Raw genomic sequence first — 19,262 nt, 5'->3', positions numbered from 1 at the left:
GTTGGACAATTTCCTCCATTTCTTGTCTCCAACCCATATATCTCAAGTAGAGGATGTCTGGTGTCAGTATTGTAAGGCTTAGGGATGTTTTTAGTTAAATCTAAGTAGAAGGTGTCTGCCTGATAAACTCCCTGTGTTGAGGGTCACATCTTTTGGGGTTCCCCTTACTCTTTGTAAAATTATTGTCTAGTTTTGCTCCCTCAAAGGTGATTACGTTTTCCTGAAAACTGTTATAGAAATTGCTACCTACTGTGTCATTAACATGCATGTGGTTGAGTTTTGTGAAGGGAGAAGTCCCTTTATTTGGGCGTGTGATTTTTCTTCCTTTGTTAGGTATTTAACATGAAGCTTTTTTGTTGTCTTACCGACCATGTGCATGACTTGGCAAATCTCTTCTCTTTGTTTATAGAGTTGGGGGAGTCTTGAGAAGCGAGAAGTAGGGTTTTCTGGTTGGACACTGGTGTGGGCTATTAAGAAATAAGAAATAGGTTCATTTTCTCCAAAGTTGGAAATTGTTGATAGTTTCAATGTATTATCTTGTAGGTATTTTTTGCATAAGTCAATCTTCTCATTGTCTGTTCTGTTTTATGAATGGTCAGTAGATCCTCTGGAGTGCATGCATAGAAAGAAGCTATGGGTGTTTCTGGCTTAGGGTCTTGCTTATAATTTTGGGATACTTTTAATTTGGTTTTTGCCCACTTCTCTCTTTCTGTTATACTTCGGCTAGTACTTCCTTTCTTCCATCTTATTGTTACATATTTTGTTGTTTTAATTATGATAAAAGTAACATTTTGGCTTATTCTAACATAATGAATAGTACAAATTTTGATAATTTTCTGTTTTTTTTAACCCAATAGTTTTCAGGGGAATGAGGTCACGGTAATCCAAAGTTTGACCGTGAGATAAGTAAAGGCTGGCCAATAATTGTTCCCACTGAAAATCGAATTCGGGTTCTCATGAATGATTCGTTTTAGGAGAACTCGATAATCATTTACGCCCAATGTTCCAGTTAATAATTTTGTTTAGCATATGAATACAAATTGCAATATACTCCGATTTTAAATATAAGCAAAAATCAATTTTTGAATGAGTTAATAATTACGTTTTCCTGAAAACTGTTATAGAAGTTGCTACCTACTGTGTCATTAACATGCATGTGGTTGAGTTTTGTGAAGGGAGAAGTCCCTTTCTTTGGGCGTGTGATTTTTCTTCATTTGTTAGGTATTTAACATGCAGCTTTTTTGTTGTCTTACCGACCGTGTGCATGACTTGGCAAATCTCTTCTCTTTGTTTATAGAGTTGAGGGAGTCTTGAGAAGCGAGAAGTAGGGTTTTGTGGTTGGACACTCTGGTGTGGGCTATTAGGAAATAAGAAATAGGTTCATATTCTCCAAAGTTGGTGTGTGACACCCTAGCAATTGTTGATAGTTTCAATGTATTATCTTGTAGGTATTTTTTGCATAAGTCAATCTTCTCATTGTCTGTTCTGTTTTATGAATCGTCGGTAGATCCTCTGGAGTGCATGCATAGAAAGAAGCTATGGGTGTTTCTGGCTTTAGGGTGTTGCTTATAATTTTGGGATACTTTTAATTTTGCGAACACTTGAAGTTGATAATTACATATTTGAATCTGCGCGATTTCATCTCTTGTGAAGAGATCTATATTTTCTATCCATAAGATTCAGACATGAGTTATAATATTTGTATCAAGCATGTTGAATAATAATAATTTATTTGAAAGCTCATGCAATATATTTTCAAGACAACAAATTGTATGACTCCACATGGTTTATCCACATGCATTTTGGTTGTCATATAAATACATGAGTAGTAATCGAGTTTGATATTATGCAACAACTAATTTCCACAATATCTAATTAACAAAAAGATTAGTTAATAAGCAATGATTATTTTTTCACACGCATGGGAATACCATAGGGCCACCGTGCACATTTCATCTTTGTAACATGCACAGACTGGACTGGAGTGGAGGCATTAAATTATGATTATCATTCCAGCACTTTAATTATATTCAAGAGCCACACAAACACATATACTAAAAGATATTATGCTCCTTTACATTACAATTTTTATGTTGAAAAAGTTGAGCATATATGATGCAAATGCCGTTTGTTGTTCCTGCTTTTGATTGCACAGATAAGATAGATACTCTTTCATGTGCTAAGATAATACTCCTTAATTAGGACTCTACCCTATTCTTAAATCCAATATAGTGTAGAATTTTAAAATAACAAGCAATGAATTTGGATTCTAAACATTCACGCGATCTCACAGACACTGATCAGGATTGTCGGATCAACAATCCATACACATGTTTCACTCTTGTATTTTTGACCTGTTTCCTAAAATGAGAATGTGAACCGTCTATTATTGATTAATGCAATCTACAGTCACTAATCAAGACTCTCACATTAAGATTTCATGGCTCATGTTTCGCTTTATATATTGGACTTATTCACCAAAATGAGAATATAAACCGTCCAATTTTGATTCGACGGTCTGGATCATATAAATAACTAAAATGCATCCAAATCCCACATAATGATAGCTGGGTTGTTAACATTTTTTTAGAAGAGAAAGAAAGGATAAACAAACTCCTAAAGTAGTGCCTATACAAATAAAAAGTATATTTAAAATGTTAGTCTATAAAGTTAAAGATGGATAATTAGGGTTTGCATGTGCAGGGGTCTTGACCTAAAAGATTTTCGGTTAGGAATCCCAACAAGAACCAGCGCATGTGCACTTGATTTGTCACTTGTTCTATGACTTTAAGGAAAAAAAAGTCCCACCAATGTATGTTTATGTTATATTCACCAAATGATGCTTATAAATAGAGGCCCTTTAATTGCATTAAACCTCACATTAGAGCAAAACAAAAACTACACATTCTCTTGTCTCAAAAGGAAAAACATTCAATGGCTTCTTCTACTTTGCTAGTTACTATGTTCATTCTCTTCATTGAAATGCATTTTCATGGTGTTGCGGCTAACTATGGCGGTTGGCAGAGTGGTCATGCCACTTTCTATGGTGGTGGTGATGCTGCTGCCACAATGGGTAAGTTTAGCTTATATATTTTAATCACAATGTATTAGTAATAGCAACCGTGTCACCATGATTTTATGGTCTGAAACTGCAATTGCATCTGTATTTTACTGCAATATAAAAATTTAGTGTGACCACAAATTTAGTGTGTCACGATCCTTGATATTTTGAAGAATTCCGGTTAAATGCGACTGAGAAATCACACATATCTTGAAATTTTTTAATATTGTTGTTCAGATCGATGTCATAGACCGTATTTTTATGGAGTTGAGGATCAAATTAAAGACCTCTAGCATACTACCCAAAATCGTCACCACTAGACCAAACCTAGTGGTTTCGATGTCATAGACCTTTGTTCAATATTGGTTTGTTTATAAGAGAATAGGGTTATTTATTACTATTAATAATACTTATACTTATTTTGTGCTTTAAAAAAAAGGATTGTGCTAATTACATATGGTTCTGTTTGAAATATACATATAGGAGGTGCATGTGGTTATGGAAATTTGTACAATCAAGGATATGGAACCAACACTGCAGCTTTAAGCACATCTTTGTTCAACAATGGCTTGAGTTGTGGAGCTTGTTATGAAATGAGATGTGTTGGTGACATAAAATGGTGTAAGCCTAGCACCATTGTTGTTACTGCCACAAACTTTTGTCCACCAAACATGGCTTTGCCAAACAATAATGGTGGTTGGTGTAATCCTCCTCTACAACACTTTGATATGGCAGAACCAGCATTCCTTCAAATTGCACAATATAAAGCTGGAATTGTGCCTATAGCATTTAGAAGGTATGTGAGTGTGAAGCCATCAATTTGGTAATGTTTTCAATTTCAAGCTTCTATATAAAGGTCTTATTGATTAATTCCCTTACATCTCTATAAATTATATATGAATCATCAATTCCTAGCCTCATTTGAGACATATAATAATCAAGAACCTTACCATTAGCTAACTAGGAGTTACGGAAGAACTAACTTGATTAACGCTTTGAAAAGTTAGAAACTGTTTAGTAATTTTAATAAAGTTGGCGATTGCGCTGAAATTTTCGTATAAGTTGGGGACGAATTTGAATATTTGTTACTATTAATTCTTTTATAACACATGAAATGAACTTTTCATCAAAAACTTATCTTCTTCATTATGCTTATTTTTGTAATTCTCATTTTTATTTATATAAGTTGAATAGCATGACTGATATCTTTCCATTTAATAAATAAGATGTACCATCCTTTGTGATTTTTTATAACAAGAATGTCAAATTGGAGTATTGGAATTAAGATTGAAAAAGACAAAATTTATTACTCTTTCTATCTTATATGTCTTGTTTGGAATAATTGGGTGTCTCAAATTATTTATTATTTTATAAAATTGGATGTAATTGCTGATTTTTTTATATATAATAATTGATGATTTTCTTAAGGCATATGCATTATTTTAAATGATATTTAATATGAAACAAAGTATGTAATCGGTACATCTAAAAAATAACAGTACCGATTACAATAAGCAAATACCAAAAAAAAAATAAATAAATAAATAACAGTAAGCAAAAATTAAAGAATTCTACATTTTGATTTTATGCAAAAGTATGAAAATAAAAAGATTACAATAGAACAGCCTATAAAAAAAATAAAGTGAAAAATAAAATAATATCACTTTTCAATTTGTTGTTGTAATTTTCAACAAACTTAATGAATTTTATTTTTCTTATTTTGTTGATTGAAGAGTGTCATGTATAAAAAAGGGAGGAATAAGGTTCACAATCAATGGCCACTCTTACTTCAATTTGGTTTTGGTCACCAACGTCGCGGGTGCAGGAGATGTCCATGCAGTCTCAATCAAAGGGTCCAAAACTAGTTGGCAAACCATGTCAAGAAATTGGGGACAAAATTGGCAAAGCAATTCTTATCTCAATGGACAAAGCCTCTCTTTTAAAGTCACCACCGGTGACGGTAGAACGGTGACAAGCTACAATGTGGCACCGGCTGATTGGCAATTTGGTCGGACCTTTCAAGGGGGTCGGTTTTAGACACTGTGGGGGTAGGTTAGTGAAAATGTTTGTAATTTTACGTAGATTGCTTTAATAGAAAGTCTACGATAGATTAATATTTGAAACTCTACTCTAAATAATTTTATGATCGAGACAATGTTTTTATCAATTTGACAACAATACAAGAAATAAATGGCAGTACCTCAAAACTTAATTCGGAGTACTAGTTGTAAATTCGTTAAAATCACGCTAATAATACTTTATGTATGGAGCAAATTAATCAAACAACCAATATCAACCGGAAATGACAATTATAATCGCAAGCAAAAGATAAAACAGTGAGGAAAGAAAGAAACAAGCACACACAATATTGTTTATCCAGTTCGGTACAAAGATGACCTACGTTTTGGGGAGAGGGCAAAATTCCGTTCCACTAATCAAAGAGAGTAACTTTACAAAAAGATGTTCCAAGGGTTACAAGAACTAGCCTTCAACCTGACTCTATTCTTATACTAAATTTCTTCTTGTGACCAATAGACTATAATATACTCTCTCCGGACACAAATATAAGAAAAAATAATCGTTTATGCAGTGTTTAAGAAATTTAGTTAAGTGTAGTTAATTTTCTTGATTTAGTGGAAAACATGAGTTAAGTTTACTATATTACCCTTTGAAAACTGATTTATGCCTTGGAAATCACATAAACTTTTGAAAAGTGAAATGATTAAATAATGGTATATTAAGAATAGTAGTATTAATTAGTTTAAAAGTAGTTGACTTTTACTTATATTTGTGTCTAAATTTTGAAGTTTTTTTTCTTCTTATATTTGTATCCAGAAGGAGTATGGGTTTTGCAAATGTATATACACTTATTTTTTAGAAGATATGTTTTAGCAATTCATAACTAAAAGGTGGTTAAATGCATTTTAAGGTGAATGTTGTAACTACACTCCTTCTAAACAATAAGTGGGTGTAAGTTTGCAACTCCTATAAACATTCGCTAGAATACACCAATTAATATTTATGAGAGTGAATGTTGCTAAAACCCACCTCCTACGTATGCGATCCAATATCAACCAATGGGATCAAATTGAATTTTGATTTAACAGTTGAAATTTGATTGTTGTGAATGATATGAATCTAATAAGTTCTATTTATTTGTTTCTGTATAAGCTTTTCAGTAAAAACTAAGAGTAACAAAAATTTAGTTTTACTATAGAAGTAGTTTGGATATAATGTTAACTTAAATTAAATTATTCTCTCCAATGACTCTATATAAATTAAGTAATATCTCTAGAAGCTAAGTAAATAAAAGGAGAAAAAAAAAACAAAAAAAAAAACACTACATGTACTGTCAATGAAGAAGCAACATTACATTGACAATGAATATCCAGTGCATTATTAGGATCTATCTCACAATAAAGTAATCTAATAAAGAGATATTTTAATATGAAAATCCATTTAATTGCTTTCTTATATTGCAAAAACATTATTTGTATATATTTTTCTTTTATGGTAGAACGTTAATTTCTTAATTTTTCCTAAAAATACTCATCTCAATTTTTACAAGCTGGGATCTTCATCATCATTTTCTTTCTATGAAGCACGGACACAGACACGGACACCGGACACGACACGGACACTGACACGTCGATACCGATAAAAATTTGGAAAAATGACATAATTTAGTGTAATCATAAGTGTCGGTGTCGGTGTCGGACACGAACACGCCTAATCTGAGGAGTGTCGGTGCTTCCTAGTTTTCTTTAGTCATAACAAATATCAACCAACAGGTCTGAATTGAATTTTTATTTAACTGTTGTAATTTGATTGTTGCGAATGAAAGACTATAAAGGATCTAAGTTCTTGCTTCTTTTTTTTTTTCTTTATATGCTTTTCAGTAAAAACTAAGAGTAACAAAAATTCAATTTTACAATAGAAGTAGCATGAATATAATGTTAACTCAAAATTAAATTATTTCCCTCCGTCTCTATATAAATTAAGAAAGTATCTCTAGAAGGTAAGTAAATCTCAACTAATACCTTTCACCGAATGTCCTTTCTGAGGTAACCAAAAAAAAAAGTCCTTTCTAATTTTAAGCTTTACTTTTTTTTTGAGATACTACTTCGTGTAGTGTTTAAGTTTATAGCTTATTGTGTGTTAAATTTTTACTCACTTTTCTAAGATATATTTTTTCTACTCTTGTTATCTTAATTGAAAAAAATTGAATATTAATTAAAGATATATATTCATGTCATTTTATATTTATCAAGTTAATCGACTCACTAATATTAATTTTTTTTTGTAAGAAAAAAAATGTTAATCGAATCACTAATTTCACTTAACACTGCAAATTTAATATGTTAGTTTATCCATTTTAAGTTCACCCATTAATAGCTAGCTGTCATCTACTACTTTTTTACAAAAAAAAAAATTATTAGTAAAAACAGAGAGCTTAATTAATTTTTACCATAAAACTATGAATATTATATAGAGGTAATATGAATAAAATGTTAATTAAATTAAATTCTATCTCCCCCAATGGCTCTATAAATTAAGAAGAAATCTCTAGATGTTAATCAAATCACAACAAATAATTTTCACCCAATTTTTTCTTGCTCAAAATATAGTTTTACTTTTTTATCTTCCTCAATACCACCATGGGTGGAAAGAAAGTGAAACTTGCATTCATAACCAAGGACACAGCAAGGAAAGCAACATATAAAATAAGGGTAAAAGGTTTGATGAAGAAGCTCAATGAAATCACAACTCTATGTGAAATTAAGGCATGTGCTATAGTGTTCAATCCTGAAATTGTTGAACCACAAATTTGGCCATCCATCGAAGGAGTTCAAAGTGTGCTGAACCAATTCATCCATGTTCCAAAATTTGATCGAGGCCGAAAGATGTTGAACCATGAGAGTTACTTGAAGGAAAATATCGAAAAGTTGAGTGAGAAGTTGACGAAAAAAACGAAAGAGAATAGGAAGATGAAGATGACTATTCAAATGTATCACTTTCTTGAGAAAGGGAACATTGAGGGTTTAAGTACCGTTGATCATGATGACCTCACATATGTGATTGATGAGAAAATGGAGGAAATTAATATGAAGATGATGGAAATGGAGATCAATGATCAAAGAGCTCCAAGGTTTGTGAATGGTAGCTAAAAATAAGTCATTTTTTGTGATGTCAATCTCCAAAAGTTCTTTTATCACATGTGTTCAATTTTTCTTTAAGTGTGTTTGAACTAGCTACTCTCTTTATGTTTGAACTAGTTTCTTGTAATTTTCTACTTTTATTAATATTAATATTATGGTTGTGTAGGCATGATTTCCTTAAAAACTAATTTGGTTGTCATCTTCTTTTAAAAATTAGTTTATATACCTATTTTCAAAACTATTTTTAAGAATAAAAAAATGTCTGGTAGTCCTAACTTTTAAAATTGTTTTAGTGATGAGAAAATGAAATATATTGTTTGGCAAGTTGTTTTCAAATATGTTTTAAAAATTAAAATTATAAAAAGTTGGTTGATAATTATTTTTAAAAATTGTATTTCAAGTGAATTGTCAATAAAATGCAAATCAATTAAATTACAATGTGATAAAAAGATATAATATAATGCCCCATATTAAATTGTTTATAGAATTTAAAAGGGTTATATATATACATTAAAATTACAACATAAATTTTGTTCAATGAGTCTTGCACAAGGCAGTACAAAATACATAACATAGTATCCAACATGGTCTAATACAAGTCCAAAAGTGGAAAAGCAGATAAGCAGCTATAATCCATAAGCATATTCAGCTTGCTCCAGAGAGTTTTTACCATGAGCAACCTAATTATCTGAAATCAATAAATCATGGGAAAAGACTTCTAAAGTCTCAGTTAGTTCCAACTACCGCAACTAATTGGTGGCTACAAGGGATTTATAACCAGTTAGTTGATCATCAATATAATATTTTTTTTACATGATTTACATAAATTAAAGGTGTATAACACGCACATTACTTTACGATAGGGTTGCACTTGCAAGTCTTCGACTATGTGCCCCGCGCACAGGAGCATCCGTCCGGCGCAAACAACAGACCCTCACCTGCAAAAAAACACCCAAAAAATTCCAAAAAGTCCAATTTTCATGATTTAGCAACATTGTTCATCATCAAACATTCCCAATCTAATCTAAGTCTAATCCATTTAAAGACAATTTATTTATGTTCTAAGACATTTGGGTATTAAACTTATTCGCACTAAAATCAATTACTATGAAGATTCAATCATTACTTCTTTTCATGGAGAGTATAAATGGATAAAGGGGAAAAGAAAAAAAAAACTTTTACATGAATAGTAACGTAGTTGAGTCTAAGAATTGGAGAATGGAATTGCAAGTTATTACCTGTTCTGAATGACTTTAGAATAATAAGGAATGAATTGCATGCTTGATTTGGTCAAGAGAATTGGTGGTTGATATTGGAGTTGATGGTGGTGGTGTAGTTGAGTGTGTTAGAGCATCTCCAATATATTGTTCCTTATTTTAGGTTCTTTAAATTTTTTGAGTGGCTCCCTCACAACAGATAACTTATAAGCAACGCAGATTTATTTCACTCCAATGCAATGATTATTAAAATAAATCTCTAAAGTGGAACATATGTCGTACAATATTTACGCTTAAATTTTATTTGAAATTAAAATATTAATTGAATGATTTATTATTTTAACTGCTAATTTTTAATAGGTAGTTCTTAACATTATATTCCATAAAACATAAAAAAATTAAGCATCATAAAACATAATTTTATCCCTTTTTGCATAATTTGTATAACATATAATTTTAGAACTACATAATTTTCACCTCTTGCACAATTTTCATAACTCAAGTATTCAAAACTACATAAGCGCTAACTCATTCCTAATGACATCACAGCTAATTTCTTGATTTTTGAGTTCCATTTCATTCATCTTAGATGTATCCTTCATGAGAATTTTATACAACTTTAATTTGGTATGCTCTACGTACCCCATGATTTGCTTCTATCATCTTTGCCTCAGCTACTCTTGACATAGCCTTTAGTTCTTTCTCTTGACGCGTTCTCCATAAATGCCAAATAATCAACAAATGTTGAGGCTTTTTTTTGTTTCTCTTTTATCCCATTGGGCAGTCCATTGGTTCTCTTATAAGAAAATGTTGTATTCGGGATTTAAAAACAGTTAAAAATAATTTTTACAGCCACCGAAAAGATTACTGGGTTGAGTCGCGGACTAGGTCGCTCTCTTTAAGACGTTTCGTGGCACTGCCCAAAATTGTGCAAGCAGACTATCAACCACACCGTCCCCAGGATAAAACAGCCCAGTTACAACTGTATACCGATATGCTACTGCACGGTAGAAATCGGTCAAAGAATACACCTTCTTGAATGGTACTACAATACCACTCGAATTGATGCTACAACATCAATCTATGATTCATCGGTGATTCAGTGGTACTACAATACCACTCAAATTGATGCTACAACATCAATCTATGAATCAACGGTACTACGATACCACATGTGGTACTACAATACCACATGTATTGATGATACTACAATATCTATCAATATAATGACACTGAGGTCATTCCAATATGGTACTAAGACCATTCTCAAATCAAAGGGATAATGGTAATAAAACCATTCTTTATTTGAAGGAACTAGTGATATTTTGATCACTCTCAAACCAATTAACACTAATAATAATAATAATATTAGTATCACGTATAATACATAGAATAAACAATGTTTTTCTATAAATAATTAGGAAACATGATGCAAATTTTTCTAATTTTGCATAATCAAATAAAGAAAAATAAAGAAACACATGTCTAATTCTTTATTTCAATAATTACATAAAAATCAGGTTTAATCCCAAGAAGAAAATAATTTACATTCGGTGATGCAACAACATTGTACCGAACCAAATATATATATCCACATAAAAAGTTATACTAACAATTTGACATATAGTTAAACAAGCTATATGTGTTGAAATGCTACTCATAGATCAATATATATGTATTAATCAACACACCCTAACATATATAGAAAAAAAGTCTACTAAATTGTCTTAGCAAGAGTAAACGAATTTATCAGTTTAGCTAAAACAACAAAGTAACCAAGTTGAAGCAATGAAAATAATTAAGGAGCAACATACCAGAGGAAAATCAAAAGCATAAAGGTTGTCCGCTGGTTTTTTTGTTGTTGTTAGCAAAGCAATTGAACAAATAGATTAAATTATCTATGTGTATAATTGGCAGGCACCAATGGAGCATACCTAGGTGCATAGTATAGTGCAATTTCCATTCTTGTGCTCTTTTGTTAAGATGAAAATATGGCCTCATTTTTCTGTCGATGCAAGCTCCTTTTTATTTTTATTATCACACTCATAAGGAGCATGATTTTTAATAGTGTAGCAATCAATAAGAGTTATTCTCCTATAAATTTAACGGTTACAAATTGATGGAAAATAAATCATAATAAACTTAATTTATTTATTTATTTTCTCAAAATACACACTAGTATGCTACAACACACTAGTATGTTTAAGTACCCGATATGGGACTCAATTTTATTTTCAATTCACACACCAATGTGAACTTTGTTCCAACAATCCCCCACTTGAATTTAAAAGAAAATTCCAAAATATCGTAGGACGTTTCTAAAAGATTGTGCATAAGCAAAGGTGTCTATGACTTGAACCTTTACATAGCAAGTAAGAGCCCGATTTAGTAAGAGTGACACTTGTCTTGAACTCTATCTCGGATTTTTCTCAAACCCGCACACAACCTTTTCTTAAGGTGTATCTTTATAGCCCGTGCTTTAATGGCCCTGCACGTGTATCCCAGTTTCAAGAACGCTCTAGGAATTCGCCTCTAAATTCCATAGGAACCGGCCTCAGTTCCACATTCATATAGGTGAGTCTATCAAGAGTACTCCTGAAGCTCGGTACTCCACTCATACAAAGTATAGATCTCATTAAGAGTTTTATTATCTCATCCTTTCGCTTTCAGGAATCATGCTTTTCTTATTTTTACTTGCATGATCATCTTTAACTCCTCACAACTTGTTATTACCCATTGAACCTATTTCTTGGGATCTCCAGTCATTTAGGTTGAGTTTCCATCATGAGAAATTCATTTAGGCGTTAGTCCCATCTTTCCAGATGTATAATGGACTTCCTCTTTAGCTATTCCTTTCGTCAAAGGATCTACTAAATTTTTCATCAGTGTGTTCATGATCCATTCTTACAACACCTTTAGAGACTAACTATCTCACTGTGTTGTGCTTTCTTATTATTCGACGTCTTTTACCATTATAATAACGGTTCTCAATTTATGCAATAGCCGCGGTACTATCGCAACGGATCAACACATCTGGCATAGATTATTCCATAAAGGAATCTCAAATTGCAAGCAACCAACTTGCTTCTTCACTAGCTGTGGCTAATGGTATCATTTCAGACTTCATATTGGATTAAGGCAATTAATATAGTATGTTTCTCTGATTTCCAAGATACAATTTCTCTACTATATATTCCAAATATATAGTCACTAATTGTTTTGGAATCATATAATAATGTATTCCAATCTACATCATTGTATCCTTCAAGAACATCAGAAAATCTCTAATAATAATATGATATGAGATTCATGGTCATTTTTATCTCATGAATCTCTCAATAGCATACCAATGCTAGTTCTTCGGTTTACTAACAAACCGGCACAACAGTACCACGACATATGCAATGCTACGACATATAATGTCGGGTCAAGTACAATTAGTGACATATCAAATGCAGCAACATATATATGCTTTCATATTCTGATTGTCTTACACTTTCACCAGTGTTCTTCCATAGTTTTTACACTATGATCGTATAGTATGCACAAACAAATTTGCTTCCGTAAATATATTTCTTTAAAACTTTCTCATCATAGTGAGATTGATTTAAGGAAATTTGCATTCATGGATCAATAATCTCAATATCCAAGATTACATTTACTTCGAAATTCATTTGACAATCATCAAATTGTCAAACTTTTCATGTCATTTCATATGGCTTGTTTAAGACTCTACAAAGTCTTATCCAACTTATCGACTTTAGTTTTCATGCCCATGAGTTAAAAAAAAATATTTAGGTTGTTCCATAAAAAATTCTTCTTCCAATTCACTATTTAAAAAAGTAATTATAACATCCATTTGGCCTTATGGATATTATTCTTGTAATTGGAGAAAACATGTTGAAAAGATATATATTTGTTTTCATTTCTAAAATTTATTTATAATCATTCAATTTGTACTCATGAGACAAGTCTACTAAATGTCAAGTCTTATTAGACAATAGATAATTCATCTCATTATTTACGACTACCACCATAAATCAACATAGAGAATCTATCTCATCATTTACGGCTACAACCATAAATCAGCATCCAAGAAAGACAGTTTCTTGGAGGTTCGTTGGATCCTTTTCTAATTTATAAACCATGTAATCAGGTTCATACTTTTTAGCAACTTTTGCTATCTTACCTCTTCGAGGTTCTATTACATCTTGTTCGATGTTCTCATTATAACTTCTGATCACTGGAATGTGACCAGGTACAATGCCCCCACTAGAACCCCCACTAGAGCCCCCACTATTTCTCAATTTTAAAGAGAAATTCATTTTCATAGATATCATCTTTTGATTCTATGACCATTTTAGCATTTAGGCAACAACCTATAAGCTTTGATGTTAATTGTGTATCAACAAATACACATTCATAGGCTCTACGAGTGAGTTAAACTCTCTTGGAGTTGAGAATTTGAACCTACGTCAAATTACTCCAAGTTCAAAAAATAAGACAAGTTAAATTGTCTTTTCTACAAAATTTCACAAGTGAATTTTGTTCTTGCACTTAGGCACTCTATTTAGCACAAAACAATCAGTTAATTGAATTCCCCCACTAATGAGATGTAATGCCGAAATTAAACATGACTGTAACAACTAGCTCGGTAAAAGGTTCTTTATTTTTATTTTATTTTTCTTTACCGTTCATCTCAAAAGAGTAAGTTGTAGTTGTTTCATGTATAATTTCATTCTCATTAAAAAATGTGGGAATCATATTTTGTGCCTTAACAAAATGAAGTTACTTGACTTTTTATTGAACTAATTTTCAATTTCAATTCCAAAGAATTGAACATGTCAAGAACATCATTTATCACTTTTATTTTCCATAAGATTTATGAAAAATAATCTCAACATTCATCAACAAAAGTGATGAGTATCTTTTTCTGTTTCTAGTGTTGTTGTTCGAGACAACAAGCACTTCGTTATTTTTCTGATCTTGCTTTACAACTTTTTCTTTCAAAAGAAGACAAGTTATCAGACTTTCAAGTGCATCTTCTTTAGACTTTTTATCATTTTTAAACTTGTTCAATTGTTTCAAATACAATTGAAATATAATCCTTCAACACGTTAGCAACTCTTTTATTGTTTTAAAAATATGATTTATTTTGTTGCTAATGTTTGAAGTGATTCCCTTTAAACCAAAATGGTTTGCCATAGTCAGCGACATAATAATATGAACCAGTAATTTCTTCGGTAGTCATGGCAGAAAGAAACGTCTTAAAATTGTTGTATTCGGGATTTAAAAACAGTTAAAAATAATTTTTACAGCCACCGAAAAGATTACTGGGTTGAGTCGCGGACTAGGTCGCTCTCTTTAAGACGTTTCGTGGCACTGCCCAAAATTGTGCAAGCAGACTATCAACCACATCGTCCCCAGGATAAAACAGCCCAGTTACAACTGTATACCGATATGCTACTGCACGGTAGAAATCGGTCAAAGAATACACCTTCTTGAATGGTACTACAATACCACTCGAATTGATGCTACAACATCAATCTATGATTCATCGGTGATTCAGTGGTACTACAATACCACTCAAATTGATGCTACAACATCAATCTATGAATCAACGGTACTACGATACCACATGTGGTACTACAATACCACATGTATTGATGATACTACAATATCTATCAATATAATGACACTGAGGTCATTCCAATATGGTACTAAGACCATTCTCAAATCAAAGGGATAATGGTAATAAAACCATTCTTTATTTGAAGGAACTAGTGATATTTTGATCACTCTCAAACCAATTAACACTAATAATAATAATAATATTAGTATCACGTATAATACATAGAATAAACAATGTTTTTCTATAAATAATTAGGAAACATGATGCAAATTTTTCTAATTTTGCATAATCAAATAAAGAAAAATAAAGAAACACATGTCTAATTCTTTATTTCAATAATTACATAAAAATCAGGTTTAATCCCAAGAAGAAAATAATTTACATTCGGTGATGCAACAACATTGTACCGAACCAAATATATATATCCACATAAAAAGTTATACTAACAATTTGACATATAGTTAAACAAGCTATATGTGTTGAAATGCTACTCATAGATCAATATATATGTATTAATCAACACACCCTAACATATATAGAAAAAAAGTCTACTAAATTGTCTTAGCAAGAGTAAACGAATTTATCAGTTTAGCTAAAACAACAAAGTAACCAAGTTGAAGCAATGAAAATAATTAAGGAGCAACATACCAGAGGAAAATCAAAAGCATAAAGGTTGTCCGCTGGTTTTTTTGTTGTTGTTAGCAAAGCAATTGAACAAATAGATTAAATTATCTATGTGTATAATTGGCAGGCACCAATGGAGCATACCTAGGTGCATAGTATAGTGCAATTTCCATTCTTGTGCTCTTTTGTTAAGATGAAAATATGGCCTCATTTTTCTGTCGATGCAAGCTCCTTTTTATTTTTATTATCACACTCATAAGGAGCATGATTTTTAATAGTGTAGCAATCAATAAGAGTTATTCTCCTATAAATTTAACGGTTACAAATTGATGGAAAATAAATCATAATAAACTTAATTTATTTATTTATTTTCTCAAAATACACACTAGTATGCTACAACACACTAGTATGTTTAAGTACCCGATATGGGACTCAATTTTATTTTCAATTCACACACCAATGTGAACTTTGTTCCAACAGAAAATAGCACTCTAGACCATTATAATGTCTTAAAATACTCATTAGCATTTCTATTTTATTATTAGTAAGGTTTAAGGTTGAGAATCAACATGTTGAGACCTGATCGTGCTGACCAGGAGAGAGCGACTGCGCTGGCGTTGATGATGGCAAAGCCCTTGTTGAAGCGGAGGGGGGTTGTGTACCTGCAGGCACTCCGACGCTCAAGTCAGTTTAGAGTGTAGAGTGAAGGTTTTCTTAGCTAGAATATGCGTACCTTGTGAATGAAGTGGAGTCACATATATATAGCTCCCAGCGCAGGACCAAGGCCCTTGATGGCATTAATGGCCATCAAGTGGCTGCCAGAAAACGGCTTGGAAGCCTTGATGTGCAGTAAATGCCCATCATTCCGGTTTACGGCCGTTACGATACGTGAGAGTATCAGACCGTTGGAGAGTCGAGCAAGGCTCGCGGGCTCTTCATGGTAAGCTAGCTCGAGATGTTATTGTTCGACATCCTTCTCTGCTCGAGCATCTGTGCTCGGCCCAGAACAAGACCTATTAAGCGTGAGTAAAAAGTTTCACACTAGATGGAATAGTTGAGATTAAGCAACATATAAATGTGAGGATCCATAAACGCAATGTCTTAAGGTTTTGAGCGAAAAGTGTGATGTCAAAGTCACTTGTATGATTGCTTAATGCCAAATGTGCCGATCCAATCCAGTGAAATTTCTCCATCACGGCCCAACATTGGTATTAGAGTCCGATTAAGGAACAATAAGTGAGTGTTGATGGATCGCGAACATGAAGAGACTCACACTTGAGTAACTTATGATGATGAAAAATGGGGTTCGCAGGGAAATGGATGTGTTGGATGAGGGCGTGCATTTTTAACAGTTCAATGTCGGTTTTGGTAAATGGCAGACCGACGGAGGATTTTAATGTGGGAAAAGGATTACGACAAGGGGATCCGCTGTCTCCTTTTTTGATTCTGATTGCGACTGAAGGCTTATCGGGAATGGTTAATAAAGCGGTAGATATTGGAAAGTTTGCTGGTTTCAAAGTGGACAATTCAATTCGTTTTCAGATTTTACAATTTGCAGATGACATTGTTTTATTGGGAAGAAGCTTCATGGGATAAAGTTAGGAATATCAAAACTATATATCTTGAGAGGCTTTGAGTTAGTATCGGGCTTGAAGATCAATTTTATTAAAAGCAAGATGTACGGTATTAACGTGGATGACAACTTTATCGCTGCGGTTGCAAGCTTCCTATCTTGTAGTTTTGATTCCATTCCTTTCAAATTTTTGGGTATTCCGGTAGGTGCAAACCCGAGGAGACAAGAATCTTGGCAACCGATTGTAGAGTCAATGACAAAGAGACTATCTAGCTGGAGTGGTCGTAATCTCTCGATTGGAGGTAGAGTCACTTTAATTAACTCTGTGTTATCGAGCCTTCCGTTATATTTTTTCCCTTTTTATAAGGCTCCTCGTTGTATTATTAATAAATTGGTGAGGATCCAAAGGAACTTTCTTTGGGGGGAGGCTTGGAAGATAAAAAACTTTGTTGGATTAAGTGGGAACAAGTACGTTTACCTAAGGACAAGGGTGACTTAGGTGTTAAAGATTTGGAGTTGTTAAACACGACATTGTTGTGTAAATGAAAATGGCGATGCTTAAATGAGAATGATGCTTTCTGGTATGATCTGCTTTGTTACAGGTATGGGCCGCTGTCCTCTAAATTTCTAAGTTGGGAAGCGGTAGCAACCAACACTAAGGACTCGCTGTGGTGGAGAGACGTGGTGGGAGTCGGTGGGAAGGATGGTGATTGTTGGTTTCCTTTAAATCTTAGTAGCATATTGGGTAATGGTGACTCTATATGCTTTTGGAAAGAGAAATGGTTTGGTGCTGCTCCTTTAAGGGATTTATTTCCTCACTTATATGATAAGGATCTTCATAAAGACTGCATGGTTTCAGACTTAATTCATGCCGGCACTTCAGTGTTGCATTGGAACTCAGACTGGGTAGACACTTTATCGCAAGAGGAAGCTGCTGAGATGGCTGATTTGGAGCAGCTCTTGACTGGTTTGGATCGGCACGTGGATAGGGAAGATAGATGACGTTGGGCGTTGAATGATTCAGGCCTTTTTAGTGTCAAATCTGTCTATATTTTTTGCAACCGTGGTTGGATTCACTTAGTTTAGAATCAGATTTACTTCATGCTTTGCACAAATTGTGGAAGAATGGTGTTCCATCAAAAGTGGGAGTCTTTGGTTGGCGTTTGCTTCTTGAGAGGATCCCTACTCGCGCCGCTTTAGCATCTAAAGGTATTTTATCCAATCCTCATGATTTACCTTGTGTTTTCTGTTTTCAAGATGTGAAAGATTGCAACCATGTACTCCCTCCGTCCCATTTTATAAGACCTTGTTTGACTAAATGCACTATTCATATGTCTTGTTTTGACCGTATTTTTCTAACAGTATATAAATGTAAATATTATCATATAAGATCTTGTTTGATTTATTTCGATGAGTATTTTTAAAATATCAAATTTCTATAATTTTTACTAATAAAGAATTAAGGATATTCGTAATCGAAATTATGTATTGACATACGTGTAGTGGTCAAAAAGTCTTATATTTTGGGACGGAGGGAGTATTTTTTAGTTGTTATAAAATCTAAGAAGTTTGGAAGCATGTTTTTTTGTGGCTGGGCTTTGATTACAGCCACCGGGAAGGGGGTTGGAAACATTTTCTGAGTTTTGGATCTTTAGTCAAAGTGAAGAAGGGGATGAAAGTTAGACATTTGATTTGGTTGACCACTACTTGGTGTATATAGCGCAAGAGGAATATCTTGTTTAGAGGAGAGATGGCGGACTACTCGACATTGGTTGATTCCATTAAATTCATTTCATTTTAGTGGTAGAGCAGGTCGCAAGGCGGATCATATGTTTTATAATTGGTGTATTAATCGCCTTTATTGTCTTCAAAGTATATGAGGGTTTGTAAGGTTTTGAAGATTGGATGATCAAGTCTTTGTTGTGCATGATGTGCTTGGGTCTGTGTATCACTTTGTTAGAGTTGTGTGCAGGTACTATTTTATTGCTCTAGTGGG

At 32.9% G+C, this 19,262-nt stretch overlaps 2 protein-coding genes across 2 annotated transcripts; both read left to right on the top strand.

Annotated features, from left to right (window-relative positions):
- The first annotated feature begins 2,884 nt into the window (after positions 1-2,884).
- On the top strand, positions 2,885-5,263 carry LOC123921841 (expansin-A8-like). Its single transcript, XM_045974534.1, has 3 exons — positions 2,885-3,073; positions 3,545-3,857; positions 4,795-5,263. Exons 1-3 carry the CDS (start codon positions 2,935-2,937, stop codon positions 5,096-5,098), a joined length of 756 nt encoding a protein of 251 aa, XP_045830490.1. The 5' UTR covers positions 2,885-2,934; the 3' UTR covers positions 5,099-5,263.
- Positions 5,264-7,719: 2,456 nt separating this feature from the next.
- LOC123922534 (agamous-like MADS-box protein AGL80) lies at positions 7,720-8,229 on the top strand. Its single transcript, XM_045975244.1, has one exon. It carries the CDS (start codon positions 7,720-7,722, stop codon positions 8,227-8,229), a length of 510 nt encoding a protein of 169 aa, XP_045831200.1.
- Positions 8,230-19,262: the final 11,033 nt, after the last annotated feature.

This window comes from Trifolium pratense, linkage group LG4, assembly GCF_020283565.1.
Source record: "Trifolium pratense cultivar HEN17-A07 linkage group LG4, ARS_RC_1.1, whole genome shotgun sequence".
NCBI classification, from domain to species: domain Eukaryota; kingdom Viridiplantae; phylum Streptophyta; class Magnoliopsida; order Fabales; family Fabaceae; genus Trifolium; species Trifolium pratense.
Note: the sequence above shows the minus strand (reverse complement) of the source record. Positions and strands in the feature narration are given on the sequence as shown.

Excerpts from the sequence above, each read along its gene's own strand:
- LOC123921841 (XM_045974534.1), top strand. The coding sequence starts at position 2,935 with ATGGCTTCTTCTACTTTGCTAGTTACTATGTTCATTCTCTTCATTGAA. Across the intron at positions 3,074-3,544 it reads TGATGCTGCTGCCACAATGG|GAGGTGCATGTGGTTATGGA; the intron begins GTAAGTTTAGCT and ends ATATACATATAG. Across the intron at positions 3,858-4,794 it reads GTGCCTATAGCATTTAGAAG|AGTGTCATGTATAAAAAAGG; the intron begins GTATGTGAGTGT and ends TGTTGATTGAAG.
- LOC123922534 (XM_045975244.1), top strand. The coding sequence starts at position 7,720 with ATGGGTGGAAAGAAAGTGAAACTTGCATTCATAACCAAGGACACAGCA.